Raw genomic sequence first — 15,372 nt, forward strand, 5'->3', positions numbered from 1 at the left:
TATGCAAACATTGCATTTGTCATTAATAGTCACATGAGTTTCTTATTTTATGGTTCACTCTGAAAAATTAATGAAAAAAGAAACTGAAAATTTAACTGTGAACAAATACTGCAACAAAATAAACATAGAAATAAACTGCATTTAATTAGCCAAATCCACATCACCATCAGATATTCTGAAAAATACATTCCTTATAACTACGTGAGAGGCAGGATTTTTTTTACGACAAGTTGAATATTAAATATTCTCGATTGACAAACTATTACTTTATTTGATGGCACACAGGATGCACTTTTATCCCAAAATAATGGCTAATTAATTACCCCAGGGTTTCATATGCAAAGGATAGGTCTTCTACCTGCTAAAGTCATCCCTGATGCTCACTAATACAGGTTAATTTTACCATAGATATGTTACTATGGAACCCCTATGCAACCCTATTAAAAATTTTATATACTAAAACAATGCTACTGTTATTATTATTATAACCAGAAAATAGAGAGAGTACAAATAAAGGAGTACTTAATCAAAAAAAGTCCATGACTTTTCAAGGACTGTAAACAATTTTTATTAAAAGCCCTACTCAAATTGGGAGAGGTCTTATGCCTATTTCTCTTATATTGTCAAATGCCTTTATTATTGTTCTTTCTGTTTTGTTTTGCTATTTCTGTGGGATTGACATGTCAATGGCATAGGGGAAATCCTTGTTAACCCCATAAATGTAACTACGCGTGATTTGCAAAGATTCCTGTTTCTGAACAAACCCAAGTGAGTGATTGAGTGAATGAGCGAGAACTTGTGTCCATCCATTTTATTTGTTTTTGTGTGATACACAGGTCCCTGGCATTGGAGGATCCTTGCAAACCTTAAACGAGTGAGTACTACTCATTCGCAAAGGTCCCTGTTTCCGAACACACCCGAGTGATTGAGTTAATGAGCATTTGTCCACAATTGTTACATAAAACTCACACCAGTAACTTCACAGCAGACATTCTTCACACTGAAATGAAAGGATGCAGGTTGAATGCTTTGGATGAGTTAGAAATTTGGCAATCCCTTCAGTCTGACAGGTTTGAGGTGTTCAATGAAACAATATACCTCTCCCATTCCCCCCTCCTAAAATTCTTTAAAGACTCCAATATCTTTCCGTGCCATCCCTCCCCCACCAAGGCAGTGATGATCATCAACTGTCCCTTAATAAAGATCAAACCATTGTAGACAAGCACGGCCCCTAATTAAATATAGAACACAATGTGTTTTTTTTCCACCGCTATTTCTAAGAACGGTGGAGTGTTACATTGTGTTCTTCATTTAATGATCATTTAATTAATATAAACTTTCACACATTTGAGCCAGTAACCTTTCAATACATACCCCCCCCCTACCCTAGACCACTAATAGGCTGCTACACCTAAACTCAACTTACCCCTCCTTCCTTACTCCCCCTACCTTACCCCCTCTCCTCTCCCTACTTGGAGCCAGACTATATAAGTTGAAAAAATGTTGATGTATGTTACCTGATGATGATGCACAGCATAAAAACTATGGTCGAGAAATTTAAATCTTTATTGTGGAAGTGTTAAGTTTCTTTTTACCCTCATAATGAAGGAATTCCACAAAGTTAAACCTGAAACTGTTATGTTTACCATTTCTCTTTCCAATGCAGTTTGAAAGGTCATAGAAATACATAAATCCTTTCACCATAAACAAGGGTAGGCCAATAAATATGTAGCAAACATCATCAAAACAAACGCAGTAGCTGTTACAAACATTTCATTGTGAACACTTGGAACAATCATACAATCCCGACTTAGCCCCCAGCGATTTTACCTGCTGCGGCCCCTAAAAAATCATTTGCGTGGCCGACGTTTTGAAAATGATGATATCATAGTTAAAGAGGTTACTTGTTGCCCATGATAGCAAACAAAAGACTTCTTTGCTGCTATGTATCAAGGACTTGTAACAAGACGTGACACGTGTTTGAATGTACACCGTGACTTTGTAGAAAAGTGAAATAAATTTCAAGAAGTCTTTCCATTTAGTTTGATTATTATTGCCTCTATCCAGTTTTGCAAGTTATTCATTGACTTACCCTCATAAGAAATTTCATACATGAGGAAGGAATGTACTTGGGAAGAATATGTACAGACATATTGAGCACTTACTTGGATGGAGAAAGGACTTCAAAGCAAAACCTTCTCTCACCATCAACCACTGGTTTCACTGAACATAACCTCAAGTCTTCCTCCATTACTGTTAATGCCTCTTCACCTAAAATAATGGAAAAGTAGAAAAAACTACTTACTTAACTTTCTTTTAATATGAGTGAATGCAAGGACCAGCATTAAAATGGATAAAAAGTTACACCATGGGGAGAAAATATATTGTTCAACTCTATTATATCACCAATAACAGGAAAAGTTCCTCTCTATCAGGCCACTAATAACATCTTGAAGAATTCCCCAAGGAACAGTTCTCGGTCTGTTAATATTCCTAATATACATCAATCATATCTATTGTTCAAACAACAGAATAACTAATACAAAAAAAAATTTAATGGGTCAAATTGAAATCTCCTCTCTCTACATTAGCGAATAACAACATGTCTCCATTTCCATCCAAAACAGGCCACAAAACTACAGTCTATAATAGAGATTAATGGCTTCCAATAACAAAATCATCACATAAAAAATTTATTGGCTCAGCCATTAGTGAGACTCTTAATAGAAATAAACATGTAACTCTTCTAATAAAAAAAAAACTAAACAGCTGAATATTCTTCAATGGTCTCCAAAGTGCAGTGTCAATCAACAAACTATGCTATCCTCATATTATGGCCAAATACAGGGTGCAGTGCTTAACTCAGGACAAATTTCAATTTGATTTCCCACTATATTGTAGTTCCACTGGAGGTCGCGATTGGCGCTCTTGAAAGCTATAGGCATCTAGTAAACAGCCATAATCTCAAAATGGCAGAGATGTCACGTAGAAGTGCAGAGTACAATCGAAGAGCCGCTATTATCAAAGGTGTTTGCGCTGGACATTTGCCCAGTAAAATACTTCAATTCTTCTTGTACCCCAGATCAACTGTTCACGATATTTTGGCGAGGTATAATGCTTAAGAGAAGTCTGGGGAAGGTTTCACTAACCCAGCGGGGAAATCTCATTCGAGGAAACGCATGTCACAAACTGTGGCAGGCATTGAAAAGGCTCAGGCGCTGATTTCAGAGGACCCAGGGCAATCGCTGAGGTAATAGGTGTCAGAATTGAATGTTAGCTAGCAAACAATGCATCAGATGGCAGATAAGGACCTACGACACAAGTCTTACACGATAAAGGTAAAACACATGCGGTCTGAGGCCATCAGAACAAAGTGGATTGCTTGCTGCAACCTGCTATTGTGTTCTCTAAAAATGAAGCTGCGGGCCAAATCAGATTCTTTTCTGATGAAAATATTTTCACCATTGATGCAAAGATCAACCGGAGAAATGATTGCTAGCTTGCCCACAACTCCAAGGACGTCCCAATTGTTGCTCGAACAAAATTTCTGGCTAGTGTTAATGTCCTAGGTCTTGTGTCCAGTGAGGGTGATATCATGCAGCCACATTTCCTCGAAAAGGGACAAACTATCACAAAAGAAATCTATCTGCAAATTTTGAAGAATGTTGTGAAATCGTGTGGCAACTGTGGCCTCAGGGAGACAATATGTCTTTCAACAGAATGGTGCACTAGCTCATACGAGTCACTTAGCCCAAAACTGGCTCTCAGATAACATTGACATGTTCTGGTCAAAGGCATCCTCGCCCCCGAATAGCCCGGACTGGAACCACCTCAACTATTATGTTTGGAGCATAGTCGAAAGAGTTACCAATAAGATGAGGCACCCTAATTTTTTAACTCTAAAAACCGCTACTGTAGCAGCATTTGCAAATATGGACAGCACTGTTTAAAAGAGCATGCAATTGATTCAGGACAAGATTGGAGGCAGTCATTGCAGCTGAAGGGGGTTACATTGAGTAATGTTGCTCTTTACAGATACCACTAATTGTGTGTAAAAGGATTTTCCTTTTCATTTGTATTTTTTTTAAATCAATTTGCTTTCAAACAAAAGTTTCATTTGTCCGGACATTTAAAATATGGCCTGTATCTTATTCTGGGGCTCTAGGCCCAAGCAACTGAAATTATCTTTATGCCAAAAGAAAGCATTACGTATCATTTTGAAACATTGCATTGTATAGATCATTGTTTATTAAGCGCAAAATTTTATCTCCAGCATGTACCTTTATTTATACATCTGCTGTTTTTGTTAAACAAAATATTCATTAGTACCAACAAAACTACATTGTTCACACACATGCTACAAGGAGAGCAAATGATATTCATGTAAATACCCCTAAATTAAGACTACACCAAGTGAGCTCACAATACTGCTCGAGCAAAATATGTATGGCACTTCTCTTATCAATAAAAATCTTAAATAATTTAAATGAAATTGAAAAAGAAACTAAAAAATATTTAATAACTCAAGCTTTTCATTTAATTGAAGAATAACTTGCTGTTTAATTAGGAATATCTTTAGGGGAGACAATCAACAGCCGAGGTCATTTGAGCCATTACAGAGGGATGGGAATGGAGGAAAGGTGGAGAGAAACCCAGTAATGACTTTAGCCTACTCTTAACAAAAGGTGCCAAGGGGTCTGCATCTTGATGTCCCATCCGACAGATGGTTTACTCACTTTAAGTATTCTCCACAAAGCACCTCAAGCAGGGATCAGGATCCCGCTGAAAAAGATATGCCACCTCCAGGATTCTAACCCAGGCCCTCTGGGTGGGAAGCCAGTTTGTTAGCCACTGCACCTACCCAATCCTCCCAACTGATTTTTTTAAACAACTATCCATGATTTTGTTTATATTGCTACTGTACGTAGTAATATTTACAAACTACGTAAACTTTTGGGCATAACATTATTAAACATGGTAAGCTCTATGCTGGCATGTATCTACCCATTATGAATAAAAAATCATTATTATTAATAATAGAGATGCATGGAAATGAGTTTCATTGGCATCAATTCATTCATTCAAATCAAAGAAACAAACAATATTGACAACAGGACATTAGCATTTGAGCACATTACCCTGAAAAAAATAAACAGTTCATAATGCCCAGCATAGAGCATAATCGTTCATTCAATAATTTCAAGCTCTTCTGATAGTTTTACAATCATTACTCTAGTTATTTTTTTCCATTTTCATTATTATATTTATGAAAATATTTGACTAGTGAACTTAAAAAATATTGCTGAAGCTTTTTACCATTTACTGTTTTTATCATCAATTAAAGTTTTCTCATTTTTAAAAGCTTTAAAGTTACATCTGTGTTATAAATTAATTACATACACTGAATTAAAAGCAACCTTTAAAAATGAACATGACATAAACTTTTCTAATTGTAATGTGCCATTCCCTGTGATTTCTTCACAAATAAAGGCAATAACATTCAATGCAGACTGTGATTTATAATTTGTAGTAAGAGAGAATTGCACCATTTGTATTAGATCCTTTGAACATACATAGATAATAACATATTTCTGTTTTCAAGGAATGCAGAATTATCCTGCAATAATTAAAATATCTGGACAACATTGTTTCTTCCTTCAATACCTTTTGTTCAAGATTATTTGCAAAAATAACATAAAATCTGACATACATGTAGTTTTCTAGCTCATATATGACTACTGTCAAAAAAATTAAAAATATCACCCATTGACTTCTCACAATAATGGTAATGAGCCCAAGGAATGGTGGAGAACAATAATCCTAATAAAATGTCTTCATTGGGGCGAGATTGATGCTAGTTAGTCCCTCCTCCCTCCTAAACCCCCCTCCAAGATAAATTTTATTTTGGCGCATCCTGGTTAAACGAGTCCAAGATATGTACGCAGGACAACATGGATTAATACTCTTGACCTAAAAACATTCCATTGCATTTTTGATGTTCTGCAGTGAATATTACAACATATACAAGGTTTTAATACGTGAAAACACCCTAAACTAATGTAAACATTAGACTCAGATGAATCTATTTGTTTTGATTCTAATTAAATTTATAGTATCAGGAGCCAGTGAAACTGGGAAATAAGCTGACCCAATGCTAATAAATAAATATGCAATACATACCTGATCTTTTGGTGTAAACTAACTGATTCTCTTGTAGTGAAAACCATCGTCTGTTCCAGGTCTTGAAAGCATTTGAAGCCCGCTTGAAAAGATAGCCTTCCATTAGAGTTGCTTTACTTTCGCACATGTCCCCACCATTGATTTCTGGAATGATATCTTGCCCCGTGATGGCTGCATGTCGAACCTCTGTGTCCCGATTGAGGTGACTGCTATCACCACGCATTTTCACTAGCTACATGGAGCAAGAGCAATCATATGAGAATTTTTCCATTGCAGGAAGTTATTACTAGCATTTTTCCTTGCCCAAAAGATGCACTCTTTTTACTACCAAATGTGCTCTAAAATTAGCCCAACATTTTATGGTCTGAGAGTGTTACAGGTATAACTTAGACCTATACGATTCACACGAAAAAATACTATAGGTATTTTTTCCTAAATTAGGCATAGAAAAGGGTCGCCTTTTTTCGTTAAGTTTGATATCACTGTTTTGGCCAGTAGTAAGAGAGCAAGTTCTAATATTTCCTTTAAAGTACTTCCAGAAAATTCTCAAATAAACTTTTAAAGGATAAAATTTAGTGCATTCCGCTACATTTCACATGTGGTACTGCTGCAAAACTTATGTCTATGCAAACGAGGACGTACAAGGCTAACAAGGATGCTGCCTATCGGCAGTAAATAAAAATGGTAACAATGGTGCAAAACCTTAAGTTTATCAACAAGCTCCACCACTTATAGGGAGCATAGATCCTTAATGAGCCAGTAATGAGCATTAATAAAAATATTTTTCCCATTTTACATTCATTGTACATGTTTAAGTCAATTTCCCTACGTGGAACAGAGAGTACACACTTACATCATTGGCCAGCTTTTTGAAGAATGGCTCTAAGTCCTGACAAAGATCTGAACCCTGATGGAAGAATGCATTACATGCATGCATGTAGGAGAGCAACTGTAAATAAAAGAGAAATGTGTAAAAGGAGATGGCTTAAAATGAAATCATCAAACATTCTAAATGTTAAGTAAAAAATTTAAAATCATTCTTGATTTTTGTGAACATTTCTATGCCTGGCAATCCACACTGTGATATTTAACATGAAGTCCATGCTATTTTGTCATGTTCTGCCCAGCTCATATATCAAATTGTTAAAGATTTTAATACATATAACAGAGACATCATGAACTGGTGTAAAATACACATCACAATTTGTGGCAATCAGAATCACACATCCTATGTAAATATTTACACAAGATGAAGGCATCAAAATTGATTCAAAAAACTGAAAATACCATAACCTGATGCATTGAAATGTTAATAACATTCTGAATATAAGTTCAAATATCAGGTAACTTTTATTATACAATTACATAAAATGTAAATTTTAATTGGAGGAGAAGGATAAAACTAATTAATTCAAAACATAAACAATAAAATACTGAATTTGGAATCAATTAATGAAATTAGGGTCTACACAATTTAGGAGAGTGGTTAGAAAAGTCTACACAAAGTCAGAGAAATGGCACCACTAGGGTGCATTAATGTTATTTACAGTTAGCACTATCTCCAAGAGAACACATTCCAAAATTCCAGCTAATTCTGACAATTAGCCTTGTGTTAGTATTCATTACATTCAAACAAGTCAATTGTTTTAAAAACAATGGATGAAAGAGAATTTTCTGTGTTGATTAAAAATTATTTTATAAAAGCCGGATAATTTCAGGAAACATAAGAGACTCTTACTTAATCTTCTGTGACTTAATCGTCTGTGTAAAATTGATTGAGTTAAAATTCTGCCTCCTTCCACATCCCACCTATTTTCCAGATTTGCCTACCTCAGAAATAATATCAGGGTTCTCAAACAAGAATAAATGGCATTCAGGTAGTACAATTTATTCAAATTAAAAGGTGACTACGGACATGAATGCCTATTTAACAGAGTTGGGACAGTCGAATTATTTGAAAGAGATCAACAAACTGGAGCAGCATTGAATGAAATGTACTAGCCTTAAAGAAGACTAAGCTGAAAAATAGATATGGTTTATTTAAAAAATTTAAGTAGTAGTCATTTTTTCACTAGCTTTTCAAGTAACCCTAATTTATCTGGAATAAAAGAAGATTCAGAGTCAATGAAAGAAAAATTCAGGTTTCACACTCAGAAGAAGTTTCAGATTTCCCCATTTTTACCCCTTTAATATATTGGTTTGACACCAAATCTTCATAGCATATGGGCTTATGGATGCTAGATGATATGTTTTACAAAATTATATTTTATTTAATTATGAGTTTGTACGAGGACAAGTTGAATGGCTATAAGATTAACAAGATCAAGTTTCTGGTCTCAGATTTTGGTACGATGACACTGGTATTAAAACCATAGTAATTTTCCATAAAAATTTATTATTGTCCTCAGGCCATAATCTCAATATTTATACACCACTCTCAAGGTGCATCTATTCTGCACTTACGGTTCCAATTACTTCGTGACGCTTTCTCATTTGGAGGTTTGAGAGGGCATAAAGGTGGTCAAGGGCTGTGTGGCGGAAGCATAGGCGTGTTGCTGACAGGATGTTCAATGCCTCTTCTGCCTCAAAGGGTTTTGAGCGAGACACCTGCGAATTTCGGAGCAAAGCTACATCAAGGTCACCTGAGACCTTCTCAAAATGATGCTTACTCTCTTTTGTCTGCTTGATGTCACTGTAACAGATAGAACAGAGGTCGTTACTAATACACTCCCATATTCTACAAAAGGAAGCTTCATCAATTGATTTGGTCTATCAATGGCTTCCATCTATTTCTAGCAAGTTTAATTGATCAATTCCTCTTTCTTGTACTTACCTCATAAATAATTTTATTCATTAATACTTTTAGTGGTTTTAATAAAGAAGGGACACAAAAAAACACAAGCAGAAGCAGCTATGGGATTAGATCATACTTAGACACTATATCTGTGGCATGAGGAGGTTAGAGGTGGAATTTATGCCAAGAAAAATGCTAGAATGCAAGTGAAGAACTAATAGAGCATATTGACTGATGATAAGAAAGGAAAGATGCCTATAGATATCTTGGTGATTCAGGCATACATCATATTATTTCACATGTACAACTAAATTGTATTTTTCCAAATTTGGTTTGGATTGGTGTATTATTTTAATTAGAAAGGGATTTTCCAAAAAAAAAACACATTTGGTATTGTGAAAATTGAATGGATAGCCCAAATTAACAATGAAGAGCTTTGCTTTCCTGCACTGTTGCTTAAGCCAAATGAAAAATATTTCAACTAACTCAGAATTTATGGCTTGAACTTGGTACTTCCCTGCTATATCTTATTTCAATTCTCTCCACTTCAAGGAAGAACTTCATGACATCTTTCTTCATACAAAATTTTGTATTTAAGGTTGATCCAGACTTCAATACTTGCCATTTCCACACTATCTAAGCATAACAATTCATCTTTTACGAGGAAATATGAAGCGCAAATTCCCCTTTCATTACATTTATGGGACACATGATTTTTGGAACCATTGGTCACATACTTTATTAATATTTAACTGGGGAAAATACCACAACTTATTATCAGATTGCAATATTTAGAGTGTAAAGAACTTGTGAATGTCAAATCAAAATGATAATATGACAGTCTGAGGGGAAGACATGCCTTGGTGTCATTAGGGGTTTATTTTTTAGCAGGAGCAGCCAAATGAGTTTTTTTTCTATAAAAATGATATTTTTGTACAACTGGCACTTTTTAGAATTAGATTTTACTCTTTCATCTTATTTATTTTCTTAGATCTCTCCAATTGGTTGGCATAAATGGAATTGTTGATTCAGACAATGTACGCATTTTGCTTTCACTTAGCATAAAATGAATAAAAAATATAATTATCTTTCCACTCAAAGGCCCCTTGACTTCATCCATACAATAAACCCCCATTAATCAAGTCCATATCTTGGATTACACAAAAAAAGTCTGGACTAGATCTGAAAGACCAAACAATCCAAGATTTTTTCAGTTTAAAACCCAATGGCTTTTTTTCGCAATCCTAAAGCATCCTTTGTCACTGCACACTACTTATGACTTTCCTTTACAGCTTGCATTGAGAGTTAAAATAATTCATAAACCTCCAATAAAATCATTCCTAATCAATGAATTTCCAACTACAGATCAACATTTCACCTTCAATCAAATTCTATTTTACGAAAAATGTGTTAAAATGATATTAAACTAATGTCAAGAGAAAATGTGTGCACACGTAGATCCAACAAATCACACAAAAAGTAATGATCATCTATGATTTATTTGAAATCATCATCCAGCATTTTTTTATTTTCAAAATAAAATGTACAACTGGCAAATTTGATCCACGAATGAAAAATTTCACCCAATATTCAATCATAAAAGGAGAACTCAAATGTGTTATGTACATACCTTCAGAGTGAATAAGTACTATCAGCTTACACCACTTAATAAACAACCTGTACCATAAAACTAGGTTCAGTCTGATTTAAGGAGTCTAGGTTAGCTAGTTTTGGATTGCTAAAGGTTTACCATACATTGCATTTCTATTTAACCCCATTTGCAGTCTACTCACAATTTTCAAGTGTCTCAAAGTCTTCATTAGGCATTTACATTCATCCTTCACTTACTCTAGTGTATGACTTCCACAGCCAAAATATTATATGTCACTAATAAGGCAATGCTTACAAAAATATAAAATGCTGTTGGTGATCTCAACAAAGTGAGACTCCCATAAGTGAAGTTCCCATAATTCAGAGCTTAAGACTCATTTGTTTGGTATATTTTGCCCACAAAAATAGGCACATAAAATTGAGTGCAAAACACACAAAATATACACATCCACACCAAATATGACAGGTGGATAAAGGTTGTTATAAAAGGGTCAATTACGATGCCGATAATTGAAGAACTTAACTGCTAATGGATTTCCATAATTTATGTATGACGTAAAAATGTGGGTACTCACACTTTGATAAAAGTATTTAAGTTCTTCAGCACAGTTCGAGAAGCTTGATCAAGTAAAATGCTCTGAAATTTACTCATCTCTTGCAAGGAATGAATTAATTTGTTGAGAGATGCCACTACTTGTATGTCATTCCTGAAGTATGTACTAAGATCCCAAAGGCTATTGGTGAATTGGCTATAAAAAATATAGAACATATCAAAGAAAATTGTAACAAAATTGGATTATAAATATCATAAATGTAAAATAATGTGACTCTAGAGAAACTAACCCTTGATGAGAAACATAATTCTTTCCACTATCTATCATGGAAGTACATGTCTTCAGCACCTGAAAGAAAAGCATTAGATATGATTTAAAAGAACAACAGCATACAGTAAAATCTCAACCAAAAGAATTTTAATTGTCACTTGAAAATTACTAGGTTATATTCCCCAATAGCCCCTGACGAGGGAAATAGCGGGAAATATTGCCTCCCAGCTGCTGCACAAAAATTCAGATGAGGGCATATTTGCTACTTCACTTGCTATAATCAATCTTCCGGCATGGAAGTGTGACCATCATAAACGGTGACATTCCTCAAAGATGTTATTTCTTTTAAGTGAATGGATATTTGCACGCATTAACCACAATTTCTTCTATCCTTATGTGATTCTTATAGTATTTTCTAAACATTTTTCCTTTAGGCCCATTCTCATAAAACCATCATCTGGTTTTCATGTATTTGAACTGGTTCGTCATAGGCGGGCTTAGGCCACCTAGAAGTGCTTGTCATCTGAATAACAAGGAAAGAAAAAACGGGAATGCCACTTAGAGGGACAATGGAAGACACTTTTAGGACAAATAAAAGATCAACGTTCAATTTAAAGATCTTCATTCAGCCTTCATTAGGTCATAAATTGTCACATACTTCACGAAGAACACAGATTAATGCAGAGAAAACTGCAACAATTATTAAGAACGCTATTGGTAGTACATTTTTGTGGTAATGTTGTCATTCTGAATTCATACTCCACACGAATTATCCACACCCTGTAATATCCCGGACAAAATAATTGGCTTATGTTCGAAAGCACGATCTACTCAAGTTTCCCATCCATTCAGATGCCGAATTTTGCTTCTTTAATATGAGATCATTGTTCTACGAATCCCGAAATTGTGACATAAAAGAAAAGAGACTTTCCAATGAACCTTGCAGACAAAACAGTTTTAAGCATTTTTACGGGGATTAAGAATTTGTCATCACAACTTAGCTTCAGGAAAAGGTATCCTGGTCACCTCAGAAATGATTCCGCTTCAATTATGCCTAGTAAAAATGACATATGGTGTCACAATACCTTTTCAAGTTTTAGCTCGAGTTGCTCAACATCAGCCTCCTGCTCTTCCAGAACAGCCCTTAAGGAAAAAGGATAGATATGTCAAAAACATTTCACTTATTATAATCGGCAAATGATTGCGTGTCAAACTATTAACTCAGTCAAGACAGCAATAATTTTGTCTTGAAAACAAAAAACATGTTTGTGAAACGTCAACAACTTGATTTTCCACTTCCTTCCTTAATGAAGGGCAATCATGTCACCAAACAAAATACCTAAATTTGGGAGAGTCTCGAAGACACTCTTCATATTCCACCAAGGGCTTCATGTTGAAATTATATCCTACATTTACGATAATTTTGAAAATAAGCTAAGCTCACTCCTCCATTTCACTGATCCTCCCCATTCCCCACCTCATCTACTTCAGCAGTTCCTGCTGCTCCATCTTTCGGAAGAATTGTTAACTACTGCAAGAATAATCGTAGCGATTGGTAGCAGTAGCGATCGTATCCTACGGACTAATCAAGTCGTCCGCAAGATCAATAGTTGAATTACTTTTTTGTTCAGAGGCTCTTCGTCAACTGCGGCCTCGATGGTGTACGTTATTTGCTCTATTGTTTTGAAATGAAGTTGTATGAATTTATATGTTTTCTGTTAATTCTTGCGCTGGGAGTTCAAGGTTTAGGGGATCCTTACAAAATCCTTGGAATTCGAAGAAGTGCAACTGTGCAAGAGATTCGTAAGGCTTACAAACAGTTAGCGAAAGTATGGTGAGTATGAGTGTTGTTTTTGTTGTTTTAGAACTGTTTTGGTGCATAATAGATTGCGACTATTATGTTTTGATTTTGAGGATCTCGTGGTACTGGAAATTACGTTTATGATGTATTGTTGTTTGTGTATTATTTACCTTCGTAATCTTGTGTCACAACAGGCACCCCGACAAAAACAAAGACCCAGAAGCTGAGACAAAATTTGTTGAAATAACGCAAGCCTATGAGGTAAGTTTATTTCGCGTCGACATGTAATTATTCTTTCAATTGGCTCACCAATTATGGGAGTTCGTGAAACGGAAAATGTTATTGTCGCTACATGTCATTATAGTCTTCTTGTCGTTATAAACTGTATACACTTCTGTATCCTTGCGTATGGGTAAATGTTTATTCATGTAGATAGATGAATGAATGTTATGTAAGTATATAAATGTATTATGAAATTTCGAATTCGAAAAGATAACTGAATTGTCCAACACTTTTGCCGGTATTTACCAATGAGTCTACGCCTAAAATATTATTCAATATTAACATTTGGAACATTTATCCTATATTAGCATAGATAGCTAATAATTGTATAATGCTAATAAGCTAATAATGTGGCTACATTATATTTGAATGTGTAGCCTTTCAACGGTGTATTTATGTACAATTATGTAATGTACAATACTGAAATCGTGACCTCCTGAGAATATCAGGTAGGCAAAAGTTATTAGAAACGGTTTCTTCACTCTCATGCAGTGCTTACTTAGGTATGTGGAGCCATACATTTTTTACGCTGTTAAAACGACTTTCGCATTATGGTTTAACATAATAGTCTTAAAATTTATCCTTTGTAAAGGTGTTCCTTTTAAACGTCTATTTTTCGTCGTATGTGATAATATTTCACTCAAATGTCTCATAAAATTTTTAAATGTAAGACTAGCATTTCAACTATTTTTGTTGAACATTTTCTTTTTCGTCTGTAAAATTATTTCTCAGCATTACCATCATCTATATTTAGAACTAGTAGATTTACTGTGTACTAACATCTGGGAAAGTTAATGAGAGGAAAAATGAAATTTACCACAGTGAAAGGTTTCTGACCATTTCTCTTTTTTTCCAGCCGAGATATTGTATCCCAAATTTATGGTATTTCCCTCGCCCTCCTAGATTAAAGAGTAAATGGCGTGATGCAGTACATGTCTGCAGTGCAATTGTATGCGATTATAGCCATTTTTAGCTCCATGTCAAACAGAGGGTACATATGCAATGGCTCATTTTTTGTCAGAAAGAAAATAATGTTGTATCTATTTCCAAATGTTGCCACAGAAAAGTAAATTTTGATAAATTAGTTTTAGCAAGTGTAAAAACATTGTGCCAGTATTAAATGAATCTTGGAATGAACCAAGTTCAATGGGATGGATGAATGTTCCGCAGGCTATGCTACGCAAGTGGATTTATTGCCGACCTATAAAATATATAATAAAATAATACAATGAGAAGTTACAAATTAAGGAAATGGAAAATTCACTTCCAAATTTGTCACATGTTAGTGTTGGAAATGGCGATACTCTACAAACAAACTTAAGATTGATCAAAGTAAAAAATAATGAAATACTTTTATAGTAAACCATGTGCTTCTACAACGGTTCAGGAATAATTAATTGATCAATCAATCAAACTATGGAATGACAAGAAAATGTACCTCCTAACAACCATGCCACGTGACCTGTTCAAACAGATTCAGTTCTGTATAAAATGAACAAATGCATAAATACACATTTTCATATGATGCTTTGTTGTACTAGCAGCAACTTTTCAGGTTGAAAGTTATTTCAAGAAAGTTTTTAGAAAGAAAAGAAATTGCCTACTCATTTGGTTATTTCATTGTATTAAATTTTAATATAGCTGAGTAGTTAATACTTCAGAAATTATTGAATTTGAATTCTTGATTTGAATTCTTGTGAACTACCTTTAGCATTGTCTTGGAAGTTGTAAGGGGTAGTGATGTCAATAATTACCACATGTTATGTCTCAGTAGTTTCTCCCTGGGAAAAATGGTTAGTAAAATAGATGTAGATTACTGAGTGAATTCCAATAGAGCTTTAAAGGTGAGCTGTGATTTTTTTATCTCTTTCAGCAGTGGT

The 15,372-nt window shown here is 34.7% G+C and overlaps 2 protein-coding genes across 3 annotated transcripts in view; one reads left to right on the top strand and one right to left on the bottom strand.

Annotated features, from left to right (window-relative positions):
* The window catches only part of CenB1A (Centaurin beta 1A), a 39,218-nt gene extending 26,345 nt beyond the window's left edge, over positions 1 to 12,873 (bottom strand). Inside the window, exons 1-8 of the mRNA XM_071590287.1 lie at positions 12,749 to 12,873; positions 12,495 to 12,552; positions 11,429 to 11,487; positions 11,161 to 11,334; positions 8,644 to 8,872; positions 7,034 to 7,129; positions 6,181 to 6,412; positions 2,166 to 2,271 (exon numbers count right to left, since the gene is read on the bottom strand). Coding sequence (XP_071446388.1) covers positions 2,166 to 2,271; positions 6,181 to 6,412; positions 7,034 to 7,129; positions 8,644 to 8,872; positions 11,161 to 11,334; positions 11,429 to 11,487; positions 12,495 to 12,552; positions 12,749 to 12,801 — 1,007 coding nt within the window. The 5' untranslated portion in view covers positions 12,802 to 12,873. The remainder of the gene's footprint in view (positions 1 to 2,165; positions 2,272 to 6,180; positions 6,413 to 7,033; positions 7,130 to 8,643; positions 8,873 to 11,160; positions 11,335 to 11,428; positions 11,488 to 12,494; positions 12,553 to 12,748) is intronic.
* Positions 12,874 to 12,982: 109 nt separating this feature from the next.
* The window catches only part of l(3)80Fg (dnaJ homolog subfamily C member 16 l(3)80Fg), a 36,687-nt gene continuing 34,297 nt past the window's right edge, over positions 12,983 to 15,372 (top strand). For both annotated transcript variants that reach the window (XM_071590663.1, XM_071590664.1), the window contains exons 1-2: positions 12,983 to 13,243; positions 13,405 to 13,471. In XM_071590663.1, coding sequence (XP_071446764.1) covers positions 13,098 to 13,243; positions 13,405 to 13,471 — 213 coding nt within the window. In that variant the 5' untranslated portion in view covers positions 12,983 to 13,097. The remainder of the gene's footprint in view (positions 13,244 to 13,404; positions 13,472 to 15,372) is intronic.

Source organism: Hetaerina americana, unplaced genomic scaffold (assembly GCF_022747635.1).
Source record: "Hetaerina americana unplaced genomic scaffold, ioHetAmer1.1.p SCAF_4, whole genome shotgun sequence".
Lineage (NCBI taxonomy): Eukaryota > Metazoa > Arthropoda > Insecta > Odonata > Calopterygidae > Hetaerina > Hetaerina americana.